Source organism: Aspergillus bombycis (genome assembly GCF_001792695.1).
Source record: "Aspergillus bombycis strain NRRL26010 chromosome Unknown contig00051, whole genome shotgun sequence".
In the NCBI taxonomy this organism is placed as follows: Eukaryota; Fungi; Ascomycota; class Eurotiomycetes; order Eurotiales; family Aspergillaceae; genus Aspergillus; species Aspergillus bombycis.
Window position 1 is genome coordinate 84763 of NW_019170053.1, and position 27455 is coordinate 112217.

At 49.7% G+C, this 27455-nt stretch overlaps 8 protein-coding genes across 8 annotated transcripts; 3 read left to right on the forward strand and 5 right to left on the reverse strand.

The window, feature by feature from the left end:
* Positions 1-1571: 1571 nt before the first annotated feature.
* On the forward strand, positions 1572-2821 carry fhpA (flavohemoprotein; the record flags this gene model as incomplete). The annotated part of the gene is made up of 2 exons (XM_022534491.1): positions 1572-2244; positions 2313-2821. The coding sequence occupies 2 exons, from the start codon at positions 1572-1574 to the stop codon at positions 2819-2821; spliced, it is 1182 nt and encodes a 393-aa protein (XP_022388464.1).
* Positions 2822-4142: 1321 nt separating this feature from the next.
* ABOM_007363 (putative GPI anchored protein) lies at positions 4143-4730 on the reverse strand (the record flags this gene model as incomplete). Its single annotated transcript, XM_022534492.1, has 1 exon — positions 4143-4730. The coding sequence occupies one exon, from the start codon at positions 4728-4730 to the stop codon at positions 4143-4145; it is 588 nt and encodes a 195-aa protein (XP_022388463.1).
* Positions 4731-9717: 4987 nt separating this feature from the next.
* On the forward strand, positions 9718-13800 carry ABOM_007364 (putative hydantoin utilization protein A; the record flags this gene model as incomplete). The annotated part of the gene is made up of 1 exon (XM_022534493.1): positions 9718-13800. The coding sequence occupies one exon, from the start codon at positions 9718-9720 to the stop codon at positions 13798-13800; it is 4083 nt and encodes a 1360-aa protein (XP_022388470.1).
* A 1112-nt stretch (positions 13801-14912) lies between these two features.
* On the forward strand, positions 14913-17702 carry ABOM_007365 (uncharacterized protein; the record flags this gene model as incomplete). Its single annotated transcript, XM_022534494.1, has 1 exon — positions 14913-17702. The coding sequence occupies one exon, from the start codon at positions 14913-14915 to the stop codon at positions 17700-17702; it is 2790 nt and encodes a 929-aa protein (XP_022388469.1).
* Positions 17703-17971: 269 nt separating this feature from the next.
* On the reverse strand, positions 17972-18958 carry ABOM_007366 (TPR domain protein; the record flags this gene model as incomplete). Its single annotated transcript, XM_022534495.1, has 1 exon — positions 17972-18958. One exon carries the CDS (start codon positions 18956-18958, stop codon positions 17972-17974), a length of 987 nt encoding a protein of 328 aa, XP_022388468.1.
* Positions 18959-20582: 1624 nt separating this feature from the next.
* Positions 20583-20873, reverse strand: ABOM_007367 (uncharacterized protein; the record flags this gene model as incomplete). Its single annotated transcript, XM_022534496.1, has 2 exons — positions 20583-20624; positions 20682-20873. 2 exons carry the CDS (start codon positions 20871-20873, stop codon positions 20583-20585), a joined length of 234 nt encoding a protein of 77 aa, XP_022388467.1.
* Positions 20874-22527: 1654 nt separating this feature from the next.
* ABOM_007368 (cell wall mannoprotein 1 family protein) lies at positions 22528-23088 on the reverse strand (the record flags this gene model as incomplete). The annotated part of the gene is made up of 1 exon (XM_022534497.1): positions 22528-23088. One exon carries the CDS (start codon positions 23086-23088, stop codon positions 22528-22530), a length of 561 nt encoding a protein of 186 aa, XP_022388462.1.
* A 2024-nt stretch (positions 23089-25112) lies between these two features.
* ABOM_007369 (uncharacterized protein) lies at positions 25113-26567 on the reverse strand (the record flags this gene model as incomplete). Its single annotated transcript, XM_022534498.1, has 4 exons — positions 25113-25256; positions 25313-26013; positions 26080-26389; positions 26448-26567. The coding sequence occupies 4 exons, from the start codon at positions 26565-26567 to the stop codon at positions 25113-25115; spliced, it is 1275 nt and encodes a 424-aa protein (XP_022388461.1).
* Positions 26568-27455: the final 888 nt, after the last annotated feature.

The window sequence follows — 27455 nt, forward strand, 5'->3', positions numbered from 1 at the left end:
GGGGAGCTGTTTCCGAGTCGAGCTGTACACTGGGGCTGAGCTAGGGTGCTCAGCGCGCTCAGCGCTAGCTCCCCGTTTTAGAAACCTCATCTTGCTATGTAGGTAGCCTCGAATTTACTACTTGGGGACTAAAGACAGCACGATTCTTGCGACTGACCAGCTCGCTCCAGAAGCTTTTCGTGGATCTCTGGCTCCTTCACTCACCACTTTCTGCTAAGAGAGCTCGTTTTTATACTCATATCGGATTACGAGGTCGAACGTCATGACTTCAGCTGAGTCTTTGTTGTAACTGAACTCTGTCCGTCCGGAAATGACCGCATATGGCCAGGTGTCCCAGTGATGGGATCATGGCAGTGATGGAAGGCCAGTCGCAAGAGACATTTCCATGGTTATAGTCCAGAGATCCTGCCTCATCAGGAGCTCTGTGGCAGAAAGTCCTTCCTGCGCCCATTGACCTAGGGATCTGGCCGGAGTGGCCAAAGTCTAGACCTCTCGGCGGTGAGTGCGTAGTGCACAGATAGAACGTCAAATGCAGACGACGCAGATGAAGTTGCTGCCAATCATTCATTCTTCACTAGATACAAGGGAGAACCCTGCATATTTTTACCTTAGTTCCAGTGTCCCATGTAGATTGAAGCATAGTTCTATGATCAAGCAAGAGGAGGACGGTGTCGATCAATGATATGCCAAGCTGTTGTGCTGAAAGGGTCCCACCGGAGAACATCAAAAAAATGGGGTTGCGCACCCGAAGCCCTATGATCTCATGACTTCCACTCGTTCTCCTCGTCTCCGATGTCTACTCTGAGTATAGTCTTACGGTGAGGCATAGGACAAGCAGGATCCATTTGTCTGACTCTTTTTCCTTTTTGCTCCGGCTCGGCCACTGCTTGCCCCGTCGTAAGTGGATGGTGCCACTGTCGACAAGTCTTCCCACTCTCTCGCAAACGCCGAGAATTCAGCGCACACGGGGTTTTCCGAGAACTCCCGACGAATGGGCTGATAGCATTACGAAAACCATAGCCTCAGTTCGCTTCCACATCACCAGAGAGTATGGAGTAGTTCCAACAGAAATCAGTGCGGAGAACAAGAACGACCACGTACGGGGCATCCTGCAGAGAGTTCACACCCTGTAGCGTCTTCCCTGCTGGTCATTGGGGGTTGATAAACCTGATATGAGGGAAGCGGGCATCGACCAATCAGGCTTAGTGGCTTATCATTCTCTTGGCTCTGATTGCCCTGAAGCAAACATTCTTCTGCATTTTTTCCAAACTTTTGCAGTCTTCCATACCCCGCGGAGATGTGATGGACCGCGGAGATAGAGGCCATATTCGGCCTCCCAGAGAAAATTTTACCAAATATCCACAGTCCCGGTGTTCACCTTCGGCCGATGACCAGGGACCAAAGGAATTAACCTAAAAAAGAATACCGGCACGAGAACTGGCGACACGTTGCCCAGGGGCATGGGCTCATGAATGGTATAAATACCATGGCCGAGTAGCCCTAAGTTACTGAACGTCACATCCCACCCCCTCATCTGTTTGATCCATCCTGCAGACCTAATCCCCTTCACCATGCCGCTCTCCCCCGAACAAATCCAGCTCATCAAGGCCACCGTGCCGGTTCTCCAGCAACATGGCACCAACATTACCACCGTGTTCTACAGCAACATGCTGACCGCCCACCCTGAGTTGAACGCCGTCTTCAACAACGCCAACAAGACGAACGGTCATCAGCCCCGCGCCCTGGCTGGCGCCCTCTTTGCCTACGCGTCGCATATCGATGACCTAGGAGCCCTGGGCCCCGCCGTCGAACTGATCTGCAACAAGCATGCCTCGCTGTATATCCAACCCGACCAATACCAAATCGTGGGCAAGTTCCTGTTGGAGGCCATGGGCCAGGTCCTCGGCGATGCGCTGACCCCCGAGATCCTCGATGCCTGGGCCACCGCGTACTGGCAACTTGCCGACCTGATGATCGGTCGCGAGGCCGAATTGTACAAGCAGGCCGACGGCTGGACGGAATTCCGCGACTTCCGTATCGCAAAGAAGGTCCCCGAGTCCTCGGAGATCACCTCATTCTACCTCGAGCCCGTCGATGGCAAGCCCCTCCCCAAGTTCCGCCCCGGCCAGTATATCTCCGTGCAGGTCTTCGTGGACTCGCTCAAGTTCCCCCAATGCCGCCAATACTCTCTGAGTGACGCTCCGCGGTCGGACTACTACCGGATCAGTGTCAAGAGGGAGGCAGGTCTCAACACCGCTGACCCCAACGCCCCCTCCCAACCCGGATACGTGTCCAACATCCTCCACGCCAAGATCAACGAGGCGACGTCGTCAAGGTCTCCCACCCCTTCGGTGACTTCTACCTCTCGGATGCCGAGAGCCCCAACCCCATCGTTCTCATCGCCGCCGGTGTGGGTCTCACCCCGCTGACCTCCATCCTCAAGACCCTCACCTCGAACCCCCCGGATGCTCCCCAGCGCAAGATTCACTTCATCCACGGTGCTCGCTCTGCGGCTGCTCGTGCCTTTAAGAAGGACATCGACTCCCTATCAGAGAAGTACCAGGACCTGCACGCGACATTCTTCGAAACCCACCCCGCTGCCGAGGAGAAGCAGGGCGAGGATTACGACCACCAGGGCCGTGTTGATATTTCCAAGCTGGACAAGTCCAAGGATCTGTTCCTCGACGATCCCAAGACGGAATACTATGTCTGCGGCCCGGACCGTTTCATGACCTCCACGCGTGCTGCGTTGGCCGCTGCGGGTGTCAGCGAGGATCGCATCAAGCTGGAGCTCTTCGGCACCGGCGGTGTGCCTGTTTAGTTTGATTTCTTTTCTGTTTTCTAGATATAGACCATACCTAGACTACCTGTCTATAGTTTAGATTCTCCTCTCCTGCCGTTATGAGTTACGATATAGCATAATCCAATTTTCATATCGATTCCACATCTATCCTTGTGATTTATATAAACTAGGGGGGCACTGTCATAATAATCAGCAGGTCGTCTGGATTACCATACATACTATGGAGATAAACAATTCGTACTCAAAATGCGAAAATGTTCTGCGAGTCTCTCATGCCATCTGCTGGGGCAGTAGTTCCCAATAAAGTGGAGCTCGCAGAGCTTGTACCGTGGAAAGGTTGGTGTTCGCCGATCCACACGGCTGGGGCCATTGCGAACTCCATGATGGACCTCAGGATTGACAGGAACTCTTTCTAGATGCTATTAAAGTCCTACGTTTGCGTGTAACTGTGATACTATGTTGCAGGAAATTCGGTTCACTTAATTGTTGCAGATTTCAGTGACTCGCTTTGCGTCTATGTTTCTTTTTGTCTGTGTCCTCATTCTTTCCGTGCTACTGTTTAAATATATATTCCCGAGCCACGAAGAATAACAACAAATAATGGAGCTAATAAACCCCTTGCACAATTGAGATTATACAAGATTGTCTTCAATTATTGGTGCCTTTTCCCAAAGGCGGCAAAAATATCTCTGGAGTAGAAATTCTAAGAGGCATTATTTTGAATATTTCTAACTTTCGCAATTCCTAGTAATTTGAAAATTTAGAATCGTCACCAGGAGAGTACAGCATCAATTCGGGAAATAACTACACTGTATATTTCACAAATAGCGCTAAGTCTTAATAAGTTCTGTTACAGCTACTGTTTCATGATTTCAGATCAGAAATACAAAGAATTGGTTGAATTACAGTTAATATTCAGCCACGCTAGCAAAGATTGGAGATTCCAACAATGCAGCATGAACCAAGAACAATCCTGCCACATACATGAGGTTTTATTATTTCCTTGTGTAAGCTTTAACTCTAATATGTTGTATACTTTCCATCAATCACTTCTCTTATTCAGTGTTTCAGATGTTATATCCCAGTGCGACAGCTACAAAAGAAGAAAAGAAATTTGCTAGTAAAAAGTTTATTACTAGAAATATAACCATATCATAACTGTATATATGTATATCAGAGCTCAAAATGTATATCCATGTACATGAAGACGCAGTAAAAACGCCATGATTCCCATTAAGTTGTCGTAACCGAAGGATATTTTCCGCTTAAATCATGGTATAATGTAACATAGTATTTCGTACCGAAAGCAGCGATGGTTGCAGGATTTTTCATTGGTCGTTTACAGAGCAGCCATGACGCCCAGGACACCGGCGACACCGGCGATACCGGCACCGAAGCTGAAGGGAGTGGGCATGGCACCGGCGTCGTCGCTGGTGGTGGACGAGGCACTGCCGGCCGAGGAGGAGGAGGAAGAGGAAGAGGAAGAAGAAGAAGTACCGGTGGTGGAGGAGCTGGTAGAGGTGGTGGTCTCGGTTCCGCTGGCGGAGGTAGTAGAGACGGTGGCCGTGGAGGTGGGTTGACCGTTGGTGCCGGTCAAGGTGGTCAGGTCGCTCAGCCTGGAGCTGGCCTCGGATGCGATGGAGGAAGCCCTGCCCTCGGCATCGGAGGCGACGGAGGAGCCCCAGTTCTCTGCGCTGGAGGCGGCGGCGCCCGCGGCCGAGGTGATGGAAGAGGCAGCGCCGGGGACACCGGTCTCAACGGCGGAAGCGATGGAGGTTGCGGCACTGGCGATGTCAGAGGCGATGCTCTGGCCGCCGTTCACAGCGGTCTCGGCAGCTCCAGCAACATCGGAGATGATGTTGTCGATCTGGGGAGCGGCCAGGGCGGAGCTGGCAACGAGCAGGGTGGTGAGAAGAGTCAACTGCATTTTGAAGGATTTGTATGTGGGTTTGTTTATAGAGATGTGGAGAGTGTCAGTGGAAGTAGAAGTGTGGGAGTGATAATCCACAGATTAGATTGTTTCTTGTTGATTGATGATCGAGATAAATTTTCCGTAGATCTGGAGAGGACCAGGCTCCTTAAATATTCGCTTCTCTGCCCGGTGTTGATGATAGAATTGGATCGGCATAGCAGTCGCAGTTATGGCTCCAGTGGCGATGCATTGTGATGGAGACCACAGCCACGAATCACCGCGGATTTCGTCGCCCGACTTACGTTTCATGGTAAAGTATGCTCGGGTCTACGGCTCCACAGCCGTTTTCCGGAGGTTTCCATGTGGAATTGAAAGAGGCATCGTTCCCTCCATCTGGTGATGCTCTAGTCGGAAGGTTGTAGTGTCTCTTGACCTTCACTCTCGCCAAATTGTACTATGAGGTCATGACAGACGTCACTTTAGACTACTATCCAGGACGACGAGTTGTCTAGGACGCTCTAGCACACTTTAGCACATAGAGTACCCTGTCCTTCGTCTGGCCCGAGGCCGCGAGTTGCATTGCCAAGGCCACAAATCCCCTGTCCTGACCCACAGCAGACTTTGTCATATTTCTATGAATAGCCCCTATTTCGCTCAAAAACCAGTCTCACCCGAGGACCACTGCCCTAGGCTGCCGCCGAATGGGAGGACGATCGTCCGCCAGTCCCGGTTTTTGTGGACTTGGCATTTGTCCAGTCTGTGTGGTGGGTAATGCGATCCAGTCCTGATTGCCGTAAAGGATGACGTTGGTGGTCTTGGCTACGTTGGTTTCATTTCCCCTAGAGAGCTAATTGGGTGATTTTGACGGGATTCCTGCGACTTGGACGGATTGTTGGGGATGAGCCCTGTCGGGACTTTTGGTCTTGGGAGTTTTTCCTCGGCTATGGTGGCGAAGTGGCGGTGCTGAACATTGTGCAGGAATGGCGGTGCAGATTATGTCAGGTTTTACCGGCTTTATCCGCTTCAACAAATGTATAAAATTACCAAAAATATGACCACTGCCTCGGTGGCTGTTACCCTTCGGTGGATTTCCGCTGGTTATCCAACAGCCAGCCCTACGATTTGAAGGATTCGCCGAGGCCAGAAAGCTAGACCGCTCGGAAAGCCAATGACGTGCGTGTCTTGTTTGACATGAACCGTAGAACTGCTTCTTGGACCTGCCACTCCGCGCGGCCTGTCGTGAGAGGCCTATGTGGCTCAGTTACACAGTAGAGCATCGGATAGATTGGGTTTCAACGTGATCCAAGAACTCTCGCCGCAGCAACCGCATCAGAACAAACTTTAGGCTCCAGTTTGCTATCCCCACGGGCTGCGTTTCTTTATTTAGTGCCCTACAACATGTAGGTTTGTCTTCAGGATCGCGGCTTAGGCTTCCAGATGTTGTGAAATGTAATGTGTATTTGCAGAGCAATCGTCGGCGCCCGTGTCCGTGTTGCTCTCAGGGCGGATATGCAACCATGCGCTGCGATATACCCGGTCGGTACAACTTGAAGCTGTCGGTCTCTGTTGGTCCACGCAAGGTGGCTAGCGTATTACCTGGTGCCAAGTCGCCAGCGTGTTGCTTGTACTATCCAACAATCTTGGCAGAGGAATCCTGCGACGCTGTAATACATTACTAGGACACTTCCATCGCTCGTGTTTCTATCGGGACGACATAACTGGCTCATATGATCTTGACTGTGTCGCTCGAAGATGGCACCCGAGACATCGTCTGGAATCCACCGTACAAAAATGTCGCATATCCGCAGTGATCGCTCTACATGAATCAAATGGACCAATAACCGCTCAAGGCTGCGGCATGAGGATATGAGATTCAGGGAGACGGGAGAGCTGCAACTCTAGCTGTTCGAGGAATGGGGCAGTGGGCCAGGGTGGTTAACAGTCTAACCTGACTGGTTCAACGGCTTGCGGTCAGTGTAGCTGTTCTATGTCTCAGTGTATCCATACCTTTCAGCGAGATTGGGGCTAGACCATCCCGTGATCTGGTCTTACCCTACGTCCTGAAGAATTTGGAAGCCGATACTTGTGTGTGGGACAAGCTGACAATGAGCTTTCCAGGGGAAATGTGTCTGCAATGGTTGTCAAAGGCCTCATAGCGACTGGGCTTATTTGCTTGTACAGCTCAAATCATACTGGATTTATCTTTTGACCTCCGGAGAGGTTACAGATTGAGAAATAGAATCACCAAACTCACCGTGTCTGCGACGTACTCTTAACTCTGAGCCTGTGCTCATGAAAGCCTTTAGTATCGGTCTTATGTTTTTATTTATAGTCCTCTGATTCCGGGAGATAATCCGGCTGTCTGACAAATTGTGTATTCCTTTTAGGGCACCTGACTTCTTTGATGCCTTGCACTCTTTTGATTCCTTACAGAGGATAACGGGGGAAATGACGCAGTTCAACATGTCGGTTTCAGCTAGTTCGATGAAGATGCATGTCCTCGAGCCATAACATCGTAGTGTGGACAGCCCCCTCTAGGATAAACTTGTGCTAAGCATGGTTGAGATACGATCGCTGTGACAGTGAAAGCAAACGGATAGTCGACTGTAAAGGTGGTTGCCCCCCTTATCCCGCCTTGTCTGATGATGAGTCTGATCTTGTTATTGTCAATAAAGGAAACCCCATCGCCGACGCGCACCTCACACAGATGACCTTTGAGAACTACAACCTGGGCCGTTCAAAGGAGTGCCAATAACAAGGTAGTCAACCCCTGGCAGAGGAACAAAGGCACCTTTTCCTCGTGCGAATGTTGCCACTGAATGAACTTGACATTTCATTACACCTGTCGACTGTTTTAGATGCCAAAAACAGAAAAGCTGCCTCCTGTACTCGTGGTGAAAAGGTTCCACCTGACATATACGCGTAAAGATGGCGCACAGTTCTAAGGATTTGATCTTTGAGAGGTACCTATACATAATGAACATAGCACCCCGGTCTCAAACTGCGATTTCCTTTGCGAGCAGGAATCATTGCCTGTTGAATGGCGAATTGGTATCAGGCCTGTCACTGCATAAAGGACATCGCTTATCTGACAGAGACGCACATCGACAGGGCCGTCTCATCGCGCAATGGGCTATACCAGGGGTGTTTGGTGTCCACATTACTGATCGCCATACTGAAAGGTCTTTCTCAGAGTGCATCAGATATCAATGAAAAGATCTGTGTCTAGGATGGTGACAAGGACAGAGACGTAAGTAACTGCCCTTGCCAGATGCCGCCAGGAAGGTCTATATACCATGGGTAAGTTGTGCTCTGAGCTGTACAATCACCCTACTTCACTCGTCCATATTCCACGTCCTTGCGATCATGGCAGAACCATCTAGTCCAGAGCCACCCAAGGGATACAAACACCTCGAAGTCCTTATTCGAATCCCTGCTGAAACTGACAACATTCATGGTAAACTCAAACGGATGGCAGAGCATCTTTACACGCAAAGAACCCATACTCTATCGAGTCCTTAGGTCGAGAGGGAGAATTACGACTTTTTTTTTTAATGTCTATGAGGACATGAACGATGAAACTCTGGTACGGATACGCAGCTTAAGAGACCACGGAGAGCCGCAGGAGATTGGTGAGCTTATTAGGATATGCGTTCCAGAGTTTGTCCAGGTCGACTGACAATCACTCACGCCGTGTCGTCGCAAGCCAAGACATGGTCGCTTTTTCAAATGCGGCAACGCTTGGTATCACGTAGACTTCCTGATGTGCTTTGAGGCTACCATCGCTATGATAAATGCTTTGCTTGAGGATCAGAAGAAGCTTTGGGAAGAAGAGGTGAAGCGTCGCGTTCAAAACCCGAATCCTTTTCACCCCCCTGTAGACCACGAGTGGATAACTTTTCAACGGGGACAACCGTGATATGGAAGGAAATTAGAAGCATGCCCATAGCATGTGATCGTCTGGTACTATCGGAGTTTGGGTCAATGAGTTGTTGGGTTGATTGCTTCTTTGAGCTCTATGAGAACCACGAAATGCGAGTTGAATGTCACTTTGTTTGCTAGACAAAACGGAAAACCGCAAAAAGAAAACTTGAAGATGACAGAGCCTATTTTAAAACATAGGCAAACCGATAAATTACGCGCACTGTAAGGTTTGTAGATGTTTATGTAGGTTTATTCTAGAGCCAGGACGTAGTGATTTTATATCTGGACTCAACTTTTACGATAGATCATATTCATAGTGGACAGAAAACCAATTTGAATACCGTGTATCACTGGACTTGACTAGCCCAAGAGAAGTACTGTCACGTTATGAAGATTGAGATCGAAGACCTAAAACGTCGATGGATTGCGCTTATTCTCTCTCGCCCCACCTTAGATACAACGCGAGTGCTGGATAGGACAGGCTGTATCCTTTCCATGGGGGGCAGAGTTACCAAGATGCCCATATCGTAATGCTACCGAACGACTTCACCGCAGTAAATTGCCTAAACTCAGATTGTGGCTCAGTCCCTCCTTGAATGGCCTATTGATTGTGCAGTTTACGTTCAAGATAAGTTAGGATTTTCCCGTCCGGCCGTAAGTGGGTTTGGCTGACGCCGGATTTACTCAACTTGGTTAGGATTGGCCATGTCATAAGCGTAAGTGTCCCTACCAAGCAAGAGCGGGTCCAGAGAAGCGTCATCCTGTGAAGTAGGGTAGTATCTAACAGCGTTATCCGAGCGTGACTGAACTAACTTAGCCTCCGCACGAGAATTCGGAGATCGTAAGGTGCCTGAATACTCCAGGGACGTTAACATGAGGAATTTTCCCTCAACATAGACACAGGGGCTTCTGATACCTTGCGTGATTGCCGTGTGAGGCCTGCAGTGTGCTATTTTTGAACGAGTCTGCATCGTGAGCTTATGTTCTACGTCCGACGAACCCCGCCGCATCCACCGAAATAAGGGTCGCTGAGACATTTGATTCCGTTTGTGCGGACACCTTCCTTGGAGCCTCCAACATGTCCTATGCCACCGAGCATGGCGAATATCGACTCGGAGCGGACGTAGGAGGCACATTTACTGATATATGCGCATTTACGCCCGACGGACAGATCACAAGAGCCAAAGTACCAACGACGGCTGAGGATCAAAGCATCGGGATCAAGAATGGCATCCAGAAAGTTCGACAGCAGCTCAAAGACCGCTACGCCTGGAACGGGAAATTTCAATTCATCCACCATGGCACAACCACCGCCACAAACGCTGTGCTAGAAGGTAAAGGAGCACGGACCGGCCTGATCGTCACCGCAGGTCATAAAGACATCTTGGCTGTTCGTCGCTCGCAGATTCCCGGTGGTCTCGGTGCCTGGTTACATTACACTCCTCCGGAGCCGATCGTGCCACTGGAACGGGTGCTTCAATGTCAAGAGCGCATGTCTGTGAATGGGGAATCAGTTCTTGCCGTGAATCAAGGTGCGCTGCGTGCGGAGCTCAAGGCATGGAGCAAAGACCGACCGGAGGCTGTGGCGGTTTCGCTGCTTAACTCTCACTGCAACAATGCGCATGAGCTGTTGGTAGCGGACACCGTGCGTGAAGAGCTCGGCTCTGATATTCCGATCATCTGCTCTGGCGATGTCCTTCGCGAGGTCGGGGAGTACGAGCGGACGGTGACGACCTGCACCAATGCTCTTGTAAAGCCGGTGGTTCAAAGCTACCTGGGCAACCTGCGGGATTTGCTGACAGAGGATGGGAATACGATCCGTATCCTTAAGTCGGACGGCGGTCTGACCAGTTTGGACCTGGCCGGCGAGCTTCCTGTCAATATCCTGATGTCTGGCCCCGCAGGAGGAGTTCAGGGTGTTGCGGACGTTGTGACGCGCAACACGCCGTACAAAAACCTTATCACGTTTGATATGGGTGGAACATCAACGGACTGCGCTTTGATATATCAGGGAAAGCCTCGCCTCCGTCGCGAGACAGTGGTGGGCGACTTAACTGTTCGCTCGCCCGCTGTAGATATTCGGACAGTCGGGGCTGGAGGAGGCTCCATTGCCAAGTATATGAACATCACGGAAACGATGAGGGTTGGGCCAGAGAGTGCAGGCGCAAGCCCTGGGCCGGCCTGTTATTGTAAAGGCGGAGTGGAAGCCACTGTTACAGACGCGAATTTAGTCCTGGGATACCTGCCGGAAAAGCTACTGGGAGGTGAATTCACACTCGAAGTCGAGGCTGCAGTCGCCGCTGTTGATACCATTGCTTCTCAAATGAAGCTCACTGTCACACAGACGGCTGAAGATATTATCAACCTCGTTAACGAAACCATGTACGGGGCATTGCGTTTGGTATCTGTTGAACAGGGCTATGACCCCAAGGACTTTGCCCTCGTTGCATTCGGTGGTGCCGGGCCACTGCATGCCAACGCAGTTGGAAAGCTTCTTGGAGCCTGGCCGGTCATCGTCCCTCCGTCGCCGGGCACCCTATGTGCGCTTGGGGATGCTACGACCCGGTTGAGCCATTCCCAGTCATCGTCATACATCCGCTTACTCTCCGTAACATTGCCCGGGGAGGTGAAGGCCCGGTTTGATGAGCTTGAAACGACATGCAGGGCAACTATGAAAAGCTCTAACGGGGGCCACCCTATGGAGCTTAATATAAGCTACCACGTCGACCTTAGGTATAAGGGCCAAGCATTGAACTTGACAGTCGACCTACAGAGCGAAGACCTGTCCCTTCATTCTGAGCCCTGGAAGGAGCTATTACAGGCAAGGTTCGACCAGCTGCATGAACAACAGTTCAAGTACTGTCTTCCCAACTTTGAACTGGAACTTATGCGCCTGGAGGTTGTCGCTGTTGACGCCTCCCCAAGCATTGAAATTCCTCGGTTTAACAACGCCACAACTGATACTCCACCGGCTGACGCCATCGTGACCAAGAAAGACATCGTTATTGAGGGCAAGACTCTGGAGGCTACACTGTGGGATCGTGAAAAGATCAGCTACCAGGGCGTATGTGTCCAGGGTCCTTGTATTATCACTGAGATGGACAGCAATACTCTGATACTGCCCGGGTGCTACGGGGAGATAGACGCCATAGGTAATATTCTGATACGCCCAGATGGGGAATCACCGCAAGAGCGGCCAAAGGATCAGACGGCAGAAGAGGCTGAGGAAACAGTTCGATCTACTCCGTTGATCCCAACGCTTGTGGCATCTGCCCTGGCGTCTATCCGAAGTGAGATGGACACGCTCATGCTCCGTTGTAGCATGTCACCAGCAATCCGCGAGCAACAGGATGAGTTCAACGTCATAACCACGGCAGATGGCAAGATGCTTGTCGGTCAATTTGGGAGCTTTATCACCCAATTCCTCCAGGCTTGGAGAGGACCCATACATGAAGGCGATGTTTTCATCACTAATGACACTTACATGATTGAAGGAGCAGTGACGCACTTGAACGATGTTATTGTCCTTTTGCCCGTCTTTTTTGAGGGTAGCTTGATTGGATGGGCGTCGCAGTTCGGGCATCTAACTGATGTAGGGGGTATGGTCCCAGGCAGCATGTCTATCAATGCCACATCCATCTTCGACGACGGAGTCCAGATACCTATAGTCAAACTCTACTCCAAGGGGGCTATGAACACTGACCTGGTTGACCTACTCTGTCGCAACTCACGTCAACCAGACTGGTACCGATCGGACCTGATGGCTATCATTGCCGCTTGTCGTACTGCTGCAAGTCGGGTTTGTGAGCTAGCGACGCGATTTGGATCTCAAATCTACCTGGCTGCATGCTCGGAGCTACTTCTCCGTAATCGTACAGGAATGGCTAAAATTATCGAAACGGACTTTGATGATAGGCCATGCACTTTTACTGACTTCGTGGACGATGACGGCCATGGCGTTGGCCCCTGGGCCCTTACCTGCACAATGAGGAAAACCGAAGGGAATCGGCTGCTGTTCGACTGGAGCGGAACATCGCCTCAGAGCGAGCATAGTATAAACTTCTACCTATCAGAAACTATGTTCAAGATGTTCATCGGGTACTACATGATTGCCGCAGCAGCACCTGGTACCGTGATTAACGATGGCTTCCATGACCTCATCGACATCTATATCCCCGAGGGCACCGTGCTGAAGCCTGTGAGACCAGCAGCTATTTCTTGCCGTACCCACCTCCTGGGCAGGACGATGGATGTAATGCAGGCACTTATCGGAAAGAAGAATAAGCTATACGCGGCGGCAGCTGGCTTCAGTGACTCACCACATTTCTTCTACTCTGGATACAAGCCTGACGGGGAGTGGTATCAGTTATATCAGATTGGGTTCGGTGGAGTACCAGCTCGCAATGCAGGCGATGGGCTCGACTGTCATTGCCTCTTTCCAGCTATCAAGTCGATCCCTACCGAGAGCATTGAACTGAACTATCCACTGCGCATCGAAGCCAACGAGAGCGTCCCAGACAGCGGAGGCGCAGGCTACTACCGTGGTGGTAACGCACAACGTACTCTCTATCGGTTCCTGTGTCGCGGAGAGTTCAGTCTGCACGATGACCGCTGGTTTACAAAGCCATGGGGAATTCGAGGTGGTAAACCGGGCTCCCGCTCGCGGAAGGTCTTGTACCGATTCTCGAAGTCTCGAGATAAACCCCCCGTTGAGATACTTCCCTCGAAATGCGACCATATTCGCGTAGATCCCGATGACCTGCTGGAATGGGTGACGTGGGGTGGTGGTGGGCTGGGAGATCCACTGACTCGACCTGCCGAGAAAGTCGCCCTGGAGATTCGCCGGAGACTGGTGACTATCGGCGGGGCCCGGAATAACTATGGAGTAGTGGTCAATCCTCACGATTTGAGTGTATGTGGAGAAGAAACTGTGGCTTTGAGGAAGAATATGAAGGATGCTCGGGACGCACTGGGACAGGTTCCAGAATACGACCGCGGCGGCTCCATGGACGAACTGAGGGAATCGTCTCTGAGAGAGACAGGACTCCCTGCCCCAAGCCCACAGTGGGAGTTGGATCCATATGGACCACATGTGCGACTCCCTTATGTTAGAGATTGGTTTACACGGATGACGGAGGTGAAAGGATGGGAGTTGAATTGATGTAGACATGCGTCTTTCAGCAGATTTTTGATATACCAAGGCACTATTCTGTTTTGTTGGAGCAACCAGCTTTGTCTATTTCCCATCAGGATGCGAAACTTCACTTGTAGAAGCCGAAGAGACGAATACAAATATGTGAGAAATAAATAGTTGCCTCATTTCCGTTCATACTCTACGGTGCCTTGGTGAATGGCGTCTTGGCCAATGCCTGCGTCTCGCTACGCCGTATCGTATGCCCCTGCCAAGGCTGATCCGAAATTCTCGAGAACGATTTCATTATCCGCGTGGCTAGCGCAGTGCTTTCAAATAAAATGCATTACTGCCAAATGTTGCTGCTTGTTTTTCGCAACGATATAGGACGATGATCGCTTCGTAGGATCTGCTCATGGCTAGAAAAGGGGTACCAACAAGAACCTGTTAAAAGTATACAGTAGTTCCCTAATACTAGTGGTATTCCATGCCTACAGCGTGTGTTCCTCATGACTGGGGATGGTAGATACACAGTGCCAACTGCGAGCTGATCTGACTCGGGTTCAGGGTACATCCTTTCTCCAACCAGCAAGCCACTGACGAAATAATCCTAGGAAATTGCTTATTGACAAGCCAGAGAGAGAACGTTCGGGTGATCTTGGTCCGAATTATGCGGGGGGAATGCTTGGCAGGAGAAAGTGATGCTTAGTTCCCCTGGCAAGAACTGCCCGCCGGGCATCCTGAAGTTGTCGCTACACCGGAGGGAAATAATGCAATTTCACTACGGAAAATTAAACCACAGAACGGCCACCAATGATGTCACGCTATACGTCCTGGTGTGAACTCTTGTCCGCTCCCTTCATTCGAGCGGATCTCGCTATTCCATTTGACCCGAAACTAGTCCGAGCCTGCTGGTTATTGTACATGTAATGGCTTAACTCGTTAATGCATGCTCACCACGCTCCTCTGATTGCGCTACCAGGATGCGAAATTGTTCTAGGTTCTTGGCCTCTGTCTAGCTCCGCATTGAAGCTCCATGCCGGGCATATAAGATGATGAATTCTACCCGTTGCTTCATATAACCGACTACGAGTCGAACCCCTTCTCGGTGTCGGTGGTGTACTCTCTTTATTGTTTCCACCATGCGACGGCCATCTCTCTGGGTCGCTCTTGGAGCGCTAGCCAGTGAAGCACTTTCACAACCCCTGGAAAGTAGGTCATCCGATACCGTCAAGGTTCACTGGGTCGGCGATGCTCCGGAGTATCATGCTGGGACAACGTTCGGCCTGCCGTGGCCCCAGGGCAAGTACCGATCCAACGACACGCAATTTAGTCTTTCCGGGCAATCGAATGAGCAAATTCCGCTTCAGTCTTGGGTAACAGGCTACTGGCGTGATGGCTCAATTAAGTGGACGGGGCACGCCATTCCACCACTTGACACTATTGATAGCGAATATCGCGTCAGCGCCTCGGCGTCTTCGCGCCACCCGGCTTCTAACCATTCCAGCACATCATCCACATTGAAGGTAACCAATAATGCCGACGGGATCACGGTTGATACGGGTAAATTGACGGCCTCTTTCCCGAAACAAGGAAATGTCATTGTGGGTTCTATCACGACATCCAGTGGTAAGGTAGTTGGCGAAAATGGAAAGCTCGTGCTCCATACCCAGTCCGGAGTAGCGGAGGATGTTTCGGCGCGGGCGAACGCCTCTATCAACTATTTCAACTTCGAAAGCAATATCGAGAATGTGACTGTCAGCAAGGACAATGCCGTTCGTACTTTGGTCACGGTGAAGGGAACACACCAAACGTCCGGTAGTGGTGCTCACGATGACTGGCTCCCATTCACTTTACGCTTTTATTTCTATGCCAATTCAGACTCTATCAGGGTGGTTCACAGTATTGTCTTCGATGGAGAACCAGAGGAAGACTTTATCACTGGGCTTGGAATCCAGTTCGAGGTTCCCCTTGAAGGCGAGGAGCTGTATAACCGTCACATTCGACTACCCGGTGTGGATGGCGGCTATCTCAATGAAGCCGTTCAAGGAATCACTGGCTTGCGTCGTGACCCCGGTGAGGAAGTCCGTTCAGCCCAATATGAAGGCAAAGTAACCCCCAACATCAGCACGTGGGATGAAAGAGTATCCTCTCGTATGCAGTGGATTCCGGTCTGGAACGATTACAAGCTGAGCCAGCTGTCACCTGATGGCTTTACCCTCAAGAAACGAACCAAGCCTGGCCAGGCTTGGATCAACATCCCGGGTGGCACGCGATCTTCTGGACTTGCATATCTTGGTGGTGCCACGCAAGGTGGACTTGCGATTGGCCTGCGTGATTTCTGGAAGAGGTATCCTGCAGGCTTGGATATCACGAATGCGGGTGCCAACAAGGGCCAGATCACACTGTGGCTCTATAGCCCTGAAGCAGCACCGTTAGACCTGAGACCATTCCATGATGGACTCGGGCAGGATACTTATGAAAAGCAAACCGACGCGCTCGAAATCACCTACGAAGACTATGAGCCCGGATTTAACACGCCTTATGGCATTGCCCGAACCAGTGAAATCTTCCTGCACGCGTTTGACGCCACCCCTGAGAGCGATAACCTGGCCCTTTTGGGAAGTTATATCAATGAGCCTCCAGTTTTGGTGCCGGAGCCTGAGTATATCAAGGAAACCAAGGCAGCTGGGTCCTACTGGGCACTGCCAGACACATCAAATGAGAAGGCTTCGACGATCGAAAACCACCTAGACTTCCTTGCGAAGTTCTACCAGGGCCAGATTGAGGACCGCCGTTGGTATGGCTTCTTAGACTATGGTGATATCATGCACACCTACGATGAAGACAGGCATACGTGGCGCTATGACGTTGGTGGCTACGCGTGGGACAACTCCGAGCTATCCCCTGACTTGTTCTTCTGGCAATACTTCTTGCGGACTGGACGAGCAGATATTTACCGTTTTGCAGAGGCACTGACTCGTCATACCGGTGAGGTAGATGTGTATCACATTGGCGACTGGAAAGGTCTCGGCACTCGACATGGCGTTCAGCACTTCGCTGATAGTGCCAAGCAAGTGCGTATCGCCCAGCCTCAGTACAGGAAATACTTCTATTACTTGTCTGGTGGGGATGAGCGAGTTGGCGAGCTCTTGGAGGAAGCAATCGACGCCGACAAGACGTACGGAATATTGGACCCGCAGAGGAAGGTTAGGACGGATGGCTGGACACCAGAGCCAGGCAAGCCTGTCGCATTCTCTCTGGGAACAGATTGGGCTGGTCTCGCTGCTGGCTGGCTGATTGAATGGGAGCGACGCGGGCCTCGCTGGCAAGAAGCCAAGCAAAAGCTGACGGGTACGGCGAAAGGAATCGCCAGTTTCAAGAACGGCTTCGTCACCGGAGAGGGCTTGTACGCGATCAGCAACGGCACACTGCTCCCGCCCCCAACTGATCCGAACAATGAGGGCGTTGTATCTATCTCCCACCTGAACGCTGTGTTCGGCATGCCGGAGGTTGTTTCGGAGTTGCTCGAGTATTGGGGCGATGAGGCACCGGAAGGTCTCGAGAGTGCCTGGCTTGATTACTGCTACTACTATGGCGCAACGAAGGCGGAGCAGCAGGCGCGCTATGGTGAATCGTTTAGCGGTATCAGTTTGATCCAGGGCCACTCGCGCTTGACGGCGTACTATGCGAAGCACAGCAACAACGTGACTGTCGCTGAGCGAGCATGGAAGGAGTTCTATAACAATACTGATGGTTTTACCGCTGATGAGCCCTGGGTCTCAGAGCGGGTCAATGGAAGCGCTGTGCTCATTCCAGTGGATGAGGCTACGTGGATATCGACAAACGCTGTTGCCCAGTATGGATTGGCTGCTATCCAGGACTTAGCACTGGTTGGAGACGCCGTGACACAGTCTCCTTATGGCGCTTAGTAGAATGAGGTATTGCATCATATAGAAGTGCCTGTTATTAGCTCACAATGTTTCCCAGCTGTAATGCCTTTGTGTACAATTGACGCGTTGTATGCGCTACGTCTTCTCTACAATATCATAAGCCCATGGAAGCTGCTAGGTTAACTATTCCCGAATGTCGACTATGTTGGGCATTTATAACACTCTAACGTTCTGGTCCTCGTATTCAAAGGGGTTTGAAAATATCTTCTATTTGATCTATCTTCCAGCGAAAGCAAGAAATCCAATACTCAGGAGCCAAAAACGCTAGCCCGAGTTAACCCCAGCTTCTCCATAACATAGTTATAATTACCCTCCGAGGCCCGGGTTTTCGGGTGATCTGGGCCCAGTGCTTTTCTATTAATATCATAAGCCGCTTTCAACAAGGGGTAAGCATCTTGTAGCTTATCTGCCCTGACATATGCCACTGCCAGGTTGTTCATAGTGCCCACTGTCTCCGGACTTTCTTCACCAAGGGTTCTGCGGGATAACTCCAGAGCCCGCTCCAGCAAGGTTAATGCTTTCTCCTGTCCATCGGCCGTTCCAAATTTCTGGTAGGTTGATGCTAGGTTTATCGAACACCGAATCGTGGTCTCATTCGCCTCCCCTAGACTGTTTGTCGCAAGCCCAAGCGCTTCCTGCTGGTAACTCGCAGCTTTCTCTACCTGACCTAACTCCCGATAGTCAACACCCAGGAGATCCATGGCCATGATTGTTTCAAAGTGGTCACGACCGAGTGTCTTTGTCCGAAGCTCCAGTGTCTTCTCATGCAACCTGGCCGCATCATCAAAACGACCTTGCTGGTGATAGCTATTCGCCAAATTATTCATGCTCGTCTGCGTCGCTCGGGAATTCTCCCCTTCCGCTTTCATAAATATGTCTAACGCTTGCTCCTCGAGATCAAAAGCCTCACCGAACCGAGCAAGGCCCTTAAGATCCAGTGCAATATTATTCAATGCTTTCGCCGTCTCAGCATGGTCCGGTCCAAAGACTCTCACACGAGCAGCATGCACTGCACGATCTATCGTCTCGGCCTCCTGATACTCGGCGTGCTGGCGAAGATTGTAGGCAAGAATTGCCTTTGTTTCTAGCGAATCCTCATGGTCGGGCCCCTGCTGCTGCTCTGATAGCTGTACGGCCTGGTCCAGTTTTTCTCGCGCCTCGGTCCATCTGTTCTCTGCTAGTAGTTCGTCGCATTCCACTATTAGGCTCTGCGGTGTCGGCCTGGTATTCTCCATTTCAGTCGGGGGGGACACGGCGTTTGGCGCGCTACTTGGCTTTGATCTCCTGCACCAGCAAGTCATTATCTGACCTGGATATGGGAATTGGAAGTAATGGTCCGGTTGGATAGAGACCAGTGAGTGCTACCTGCTATGTTGATATGTCTTCCTAAGCAGCACAGAGATGTTTTCTAGTAAAGTCGATGTATACTGCGATTATCCGAATTTAAGAAAGACAAAAGGAAAGAAGAGAAAAGAGAGGGAAACGAAGAAGGGGGGGGGGGGGGGCAGATCCAGGTACAAGAAGCGTCTCTTAAGTAGCAAGAAAAACCAACAACATAAATGCGTCGAGACCGGTAGCAAGGGCGATCACCTCGTACAGAATAAGCTTGGCAATCGTACGCCACCAATAGAATAAGTCGATCTGAATCTCTCGTTAAGGGGTTTCCGCGGAAATCAAGAGGGAAGTTACGTGGAATACGAGCGCTAGTACTCGTTCTCTGGACCCATCACACGAAAATCGCAAAACTGGCGAGATAAAGTTGTAGATGGTCTGTCTTCATTCGGCTTTGGTTGACAGGGGCTTCCTGAACAAGAATGGATCTAATTGACTATTACAGTAGCTGGAATAGGAACTTCATCCAGTCATTCTCCTAGCCACGTCCTGTGTAGTTAGAATATTGATGCAGCGGTTGCTTAGTTTTCTCAGTTGAACCTGGAATCAGCGATTAGGTTAGCATTTCGAATTGTCCAGACTTTAGTTAGGCTTTATTCCATTCCCACTTAGCTAATTTTTTCAAATTTGCTCCATTATACATGAGAGTTAGATTTGAATCGGCTAAAGCTTCTGCTGAATAAGTATAGAGATATTTAGGAAATCGTATCAACAATCACCGGCAGCAAAGATGTTGAAAAATAGAAAAGCTTGACAAAGATTACAAATTATGGGGAAGTCTAAGTAGTGTAACGGAGATATTCTCTGCAAAAATTTCCATGAGCTTGGGTATCGCGAATTATTTTTGATTGTCGACGGCATAGGGTAAACCTCGGGAATGTATTACCATAATATCGCCAATTTACAGACATATCAAAGACATTATACACCATTATTGCGTTCACGAGCAAGACAAAGAAATGAGACATAGTAGACTAAATCCCACAGTGCTATGTGACCTGAAAAAGGTGATGAGACCAAGCCTTAGCTTTTAATGAGGTTGTAGCTGTGGGGTTAAGTTAATGGCAGGAAGAATGGTGCACCCCACGGTGAGATGACACTGCTACTATTCAAGCAATGAAACTACTGTACTAAGTACTAAGACTACAATTTGTTTGCATCTGAATCTTCACCTTCATGGCTGGCCGTTAAACTATGACACCTATTCTTGGATTCGCCAACTCCTCAACCCAAGACTAATTGTACAGTGGATATGCTGATTGACTGGGAGATTGCTCCAGCTAACTCAATGTAGCCCCCAGTAGAGGACAGGTTATATGATATATCGAAAAGACTCATCATTCTTCTAAGTAATGACAGAAGCAAGTAACATCGTTCTAAACAACAAATCACCCAAAACATAACAACTTCCATCTCGCATCACGATGTACCCAATTCAGGTCTCATGTCATTTCACTCTCCATCACATCAGGCCTTAGCGCAGCTGTCTCCGTTCTTGCCACAGATGACCTATAGTCACGTCAGCAATGCATAACCCACGCCTTTTATGCCACCATAGACACTTACGTCATAGCCCTCGGCCTCGCAGTGGTACTTGGTGCAGTCTCCCCACATGCAATCGAGGGGGCAGTCGGCAGCACCCAGCGCAACATAGCTGGCGCACATGGGGCTACCGCAGACACGGGCCTCCAGGCGTTCTGGGAGCGCAGAAGCGGTGGCGGTCACGGCAGCAAGGAGGACGGCGTAGATGAACTTCATTTTTAGGGAAGGATTTGGTGGTATACAGTTATGTTCAAAGAGGGTTCAATGATTGGTTGGTTGGGAACTGTTCTTTGCTGATGTTGCTATGGATGAGATGAATGTCGTGCTCAGGGGAAAAAGCCTCCTTTATATAGGTTTCTTGAGGCGTGAATGTCTCTTAAGCGATCTATAATATCAGTGTAGCTTGAACGTGTTCACAGAGAGCATGATGACCGACTGTCGTATTTGTTCAAATGGTACGCCTGATAGATAGTATAGCCCCAACATGTTGTACAATGTGCAGTTCGTGGCATGACGATCATGTCTGATAAAAGGTGATATGCAGCGCTGCGTGGGCAGTCTAATGCATCCTATATGCATATGCAGTATAGTTGGCACGCTGTGCTGTCTTGGCCAGTAGCATGGTTTTTAGGTGCTATAGTATATCACAATAGAATAGACAACTGGCATTCCTATTCAGTATGGTGAAATAGTTGTGAGTATTCAGTGATAACAAGCACAATGCCACATGCCACAAGGCCCAGCTCAGGACCTGGTATAGTTCCCAGTTCATATTCGCGTTTCCCTACCCAATGATAGTTCCCCAACTAGTCCAGAATGGGACATCTACCTTACGCGCGTCGCGGCTCTCAGTCATGACGATCACTGTGTATGGATTGCCCTTGGCAATTAGGCGCCCGATCAAAGCCAGGGACAAGACCTCTTCTGTTACTGACGAGATGCCAAGACCCTACTCCGCCATTTTGCATGAGGTAAGCTCCCTGCACATCAATTGGCGTTGAGCTATGGTTGGTTCGATCGGGAGATGCCAATGCCCAATTATCCCGGGCGAAGAGTCCATGGGGAACACTGTACGGCATGACTCGCTCAACGGTAGTCTCAAGGCTGCAAAGCAGATTGTGCGAGTCATTTGCATGAAGGGTAACGTATCGGTTCATCTCTTCCTGGAATGGCAATGATGTTCGGACGCAGTTGCCAGCGACGGACTTGGCATGAGGCTGTGAGGGAGGAGAAGCCAATCATCTTACAAGGGGATTTTCTTGGGGAAGACCGTGACGAAGTCAACCGGCAGTTGCTCAATTCCGTGTATATGCAACGGTGTGTGATCTTTGCAGGTTGATTGAAGGACAGGCGGTGCCCTTGTCGCAGCATGTAACCATTTCTGATCTTCTTCTCTTTGACCTCTCAAACCTTTTTACCACTAGCCAATGGCCTTACACTAGGTTGTTGGAAATAGCTGGATGACAAGACTTTTGTTCTCGATACGTAGAGGGGTTGGTAAACACCCAAGGATAGACTGTACCTCCTAGAAGAGGTCCTGTGGTTCTAGCGTCAGTCGTACGCTACTTGCCACGACAGCGATCAAGTTAATCTATGATTCGAATTACTCAACGGTGATAACCATGTTCTTTCCCTTGCCTCCTTGGATCAGGTTCAGATACTCTCTTAACGGGATATATTATTAAGCTGACCAGACATGATGGCTCACTGGAGAATTCGCTAGAACCCGAATTAGGACTGGATTGTGTTTTGTCTTCAATGAATGCTTAAACCAAGCCTGGTTCCACGATCAACTAGTTTGCAAAGGGGCTGCATCACAAATCGAAATATGACAGAAAGACACTACCTCTGCCAAGTTCCTCCATAGCACCTAATTATAAGCAGCAAGCGCCTTCTCGAAAGCAGCGGCAATCTGATCATTCAACAATGGCGCAACCGAAGCATACGGTTCGGCCAACTTAGCAACAACAGCCTTGCCCAAGTCCGCCGACAAGTCCTTCTCCTGCTGCAAGTTCCACTTCACTAAGAATGAGACAGACCCGATGCCGAGCAATCCGGTGTCGAACTGAGGCTTCTTGGAGACAATGTTATCGAGAGTCGAAGAGATCTTCGGTTGCAGATCGATAAAGGCAGCGGCCACCTTGTTGGACTCATCGCCGGTGAAGTTCTGGGAATCTTCGGTCGTCGAGATGGCATCCTTGAGGGCGTGGCTGAGTTGCACGGACTGGAACTCGATCTTCAGGGCTGTTCCGGTTCCGAGTATTCCCCCTTGGTAACCTGTCACCGTGGTATTTAGGGTCGTCATTTTGTCTGCAATCTCCGCCACGGCATCTACTACGCCGGTGGCATCCCGCTTAAAGAGTTCGGTGGGTGCCGATGTTGCCGTTGTGAGGAGCCCGGCGGCCAAGACAAGGAGACGGTGGAAGTGCATATTGACCAATAATAGGACTGGATTAGGTTTCAGTGGGAAGAGGAAATGAGGCTATGGTGAAAGGGGAGACCAGGAGAAGATACGCCAAGGTATGGTTCAACACAAGCTTTGGATTCTAATTGACTGTGGAAGGGACAATCCCGCCGTGGAGAACTCTCACATTATATGCTCTAACAACCCAGAGCCCGGGGGTTCTGCTAGCCTTTAGCCTGAAAGACCCACGTTCCTGTTTAATCTTAATCTCTCATCCAGGCTTGCTGGCTAGATCCTGGGGATTTCCGAATGCAGTAATTGATGGTACCCAATTAATTGTACCCCGCAAAATACATGATTAGCGCGGAATCGCGGCCAGGGTTCACCACGAATCAACGGAGTCCGCGTCGTATAAAAGCACATGTCACCACCGGCATCCCGAGGCATTCAGAGATTAATATGGGCGATCGGCCTAAGAGTCCGCATGTGTTGGGCTTCACCACTGATGTAACTGTAAGACATGCAGGATTCTCCAGCCAACCTGAGATCCAGTTCCAAAACTCAATTTGAGGGCTAACAGTGCAGGGTCACAGATATGGCCCACAACCCCATCACCCCGGACTATTGCGCAACACTAGTAGTAGTCACTACTCTGGTCGGACGCCGTCGGAACTCAAGAATACGAATCCTGGTGCTTCTGCTCGGAGTGACCTACACAGTGCCGATGAAATAATGCAGTTCTTCACTCTGCGAGGGGTCACCTACACCGAACAATTCTGTCAGACGAGACTGATCAGCACAGATTTCCTTAATGCAATACGGTCTGTCCCGATCACTTTGCCCTTGCATTAGCCTCCTTGGCCGTTCGATGTGCCGAGGCCATGTCAGCTGCTTTGGAGCAATCCTATAGCGGTCAACACTCCTTTCTGAAAACAGCGGGATGCCATCCTTCTAAAGCATGATATAGTAAGCCCTAACTCGTACGTGTCGCCTTCCAAGTATTAATAACCCGACCATATCCCTACCATCCTCTGTCTATCGTCTACGCTTTGCGAACATTGTCTTTCGATGGCAATCTTTTGGCATATCTTTTCATTTGGCGTTGACCTTGATCGAAGTAACTGGAGTCTATAGATCAGGAGATCTGTTTAGCTATAGGATCAATTAGACGGAACCGGCACTCATCTTGACTAGTCGACGGGTATAGACGTCTCTCTCACCACAACTGTAGCATGATATGGGAATGCCTTAATATCCTACTTAACATTCAATGTCCAATGAAACCACCGATAGAAATAGAGAAGATAAAAAAGCACAGAGTAATTAACTGATGGCAAGGTGAAGGCATAGTAACAGCTTAACCAGGGGAAAACGGACTCGGTTTCACTACACCGATCCACATGATATCGTGCTTCAGTAGAGGACATCTGCTAGAAGAAAAGGTCGAATTCAGCTACGTGTTGAGTATCAGGAAGTCTCACTGACTTCGTGGCTACCCGACTGCGATCAAGGAGACAGACCACTTCATACCGTAATATAATGCATACCGTCCACGTGCGTTGATGGCTCGTTGTATACGTATACAAGGATGGCTATTTGCACGCTCGCTATGGTCCATCAGGAATTACCGCGAGTGGGAACAGCGTGTTGCCTACCATCAACGCGAGCTTGATTGTGGTGATCGTGGATAGGGTGACAGGGATCTACTTCGATCGCCTGGGATGTCTGATTGTCCATAAAGATTATTATTCATGTATTCTAAGTGTTTCACCTCTTCCGCCACCAAGGCTTGTACGGCTTGTCTGCTCTATGCACTGCCTCCCTTATATGTACATCATACCTGTGTTTCTCGAAATTCCACCAGAGCGCCCAGCCCCCGAGGGTAACTGCTGTGAGTGGGACTGCTGTTGCCCAATAAATCCAAAATTGAGATGACACCGCCGAGCTTCCCTCAGAAGGGGCACTTTTCCAGTCAAACATGTCCATGGAAAACAAAGTCTAGATTTGTTATAAAAGGTATTATTAATCAAACCTTTGCTGTACTACAAGGGCTAGATACATACCGCAATAAACGTCCCCGGAAGAAATATAGTCGTGATAAAAGCTAAGATCTTCATGGAGGTACTATCCCTCCCAGTCGATGCAGCGAGGCGTGCATTGAGCCGATTGTCTGACTGGGCCACGAAACTGTATAACTGGTCTAGAATCAATAATAAAGACTTTTTCGACTGTGAGAGGGGACCCATCATACCACATCGAGCTGAAGCTCCATCCGAGCCTGAAGGCACAGCACATGGTCCTCGATAGATTTGGCGAGATATACGTTGTGCTCAAGTAGTTCCCTGATTTCGTTATATTGCGAATGTTGGCTGCGAGATTCTGTATGAGACTCATTCATGATGTTTAATAGAAACTGCGACGCCTCGTAGTTCCACTTCGGCGAGCGCCTTGTGAACAGTATACTGGTTAGCTTCGAATTAATGGAAACGGTGAGAAAGTGCGTCTGAGATCTATCGACGGGTATTCCAAGGTTTAGGATATCCGCGTCTTTGGACTGCAGCTTTCTATTTGTTGGCGCCCGGAAACGTGGCACCTGGTTCCTCCGACCAACTGTGGTGACGCCAAGATGTTCTTCGATCACCATCACCTGCTGGGTCAGAGGCCCGGTACAGTATTGTTGTAGTCGTTTCAGGTGATCGGTCACAAGAATGCATGGCAATGTGAGAGCATTGTTCCACATTTTGGGAGACTGAGCAAGACTCGTCCGGATGGTTCTGCCGGGGGCTTGGGATCTGAACGGTAGCTCGGAGCGATAGTCTTGGATTAATGGGAATAAATCGATAATATCCTCGCCCGCGAGGAGAGCGGTGGTCCATTGTGATGTAGTATCGTGCGTGAGAGACAGCATGTAATTAGCGATCTCGTACTTCTGAGGGGCTTTGAGGATAATAGCTTTGTTATATTAGCCATGTTCAAGGTACCCATTCAAAACATATAGCCAAGGACAGCCTGACGTACATGTTTGATCTCCCTGTTGCCCGCTCCTAGAGTAACGCGAGAACATCCCGCCACTTACCTCAAGCGCGGGAAGGGTGGCCGGATGAAGGGCAAGCATTGCTTCGACTAAATCATAGTCCTCGCGGGACATCCCGAGCGAGGCGCGTTCGAACAAAGTGTAATTGCATATCAACAATCTAATCCCCCCATTCGGCTGTTCAGAAAGGGGTAACTTGGGGATCGAGAAGTTCCCCGTCTGTTGTAGCCATTCTTTGAGTTGTGACTTTTCTAGACATCCATGGCGAAAGTTGCAGGATGTTACCTCATTTACCTGGTGAGTTCAATCAGTCGCACGATCTACAACATAGAAAGGATGTTGTTTAGCCAACGTTAGGGAAACTCCAGGCCTCGATAAACTGGAATCCATTGGGGTTCCACTCGATGTTTCTCGCGATCTCATCTTTGTGGAACTGGTACATAGTTCTGGGCGATAATTCCACGCCAGCCATATAACATTTGCCAGGTTTAAGGTGGCTATCAACAACCACTGGGCCGGTGCCATACAATGTAACGACAGATCAAATGAAGCCGTCTAAAAGCAGTGTTCCTGAATCGTTCGCCTAAATCGGTGGCCGGTTTAGCTTCGCTGCTAACCAAACTCGTACTAGTTCAAAATGGAATCGTTCAGCTTTTTCGTACCACTGTTTCTAGCGGTCTCATTAGTATATAATCTTCAGTACCTTGTTACCTATAAACTGATATAGCTACAGAAGTCATACATTACAAGACCCAAGTTATCAGGGCTTATATGAATCTATACAGGAAATCAATGTAGCCACCGTAGCCCTTGCAAAATAGGGGGATATTGCAACTGACTGGGATTTTCAGTAGTTGTCGGCCTACTCCCACTAGGTTGAGATCTAACAAAGGCTCTTCTGTGTCAACCAATGGAGACAACACTTAAGCAGACGAACTCATTCATTCCATACTACTTTCAAACCGGATGCCTGTGCGGCCTTTAAGCCATTCTGAATGGTGAACCGTGGCAATCCGAGGGTTTACCGGGTACTTAAATCAATTCTTGTCTCACTAATCCGGGTTGTGAAGTCTGAATTATTTTGTAGATCCGGATGGCCGCAACCCCATTAGCCAAAAATAACTATGGGCCCTAACTGTTTGAGTCAGTACCTATGCTTAGTATATGTCGTTGTAAATGTCAGGGTTAGGCAGAGGTCACTACTTGCTCTTGGTCCTGATATACTTATATATGTCCACGCCGACCAGCCCGCCCATTTAAACCAAATAATATGCAGTTGGGTAGGTATTGCATTTCAGAAGTATATCCTTAGTCGTTTCATTACAACGTACGCCGTATTCTCTTTCTTAATAATCTATCG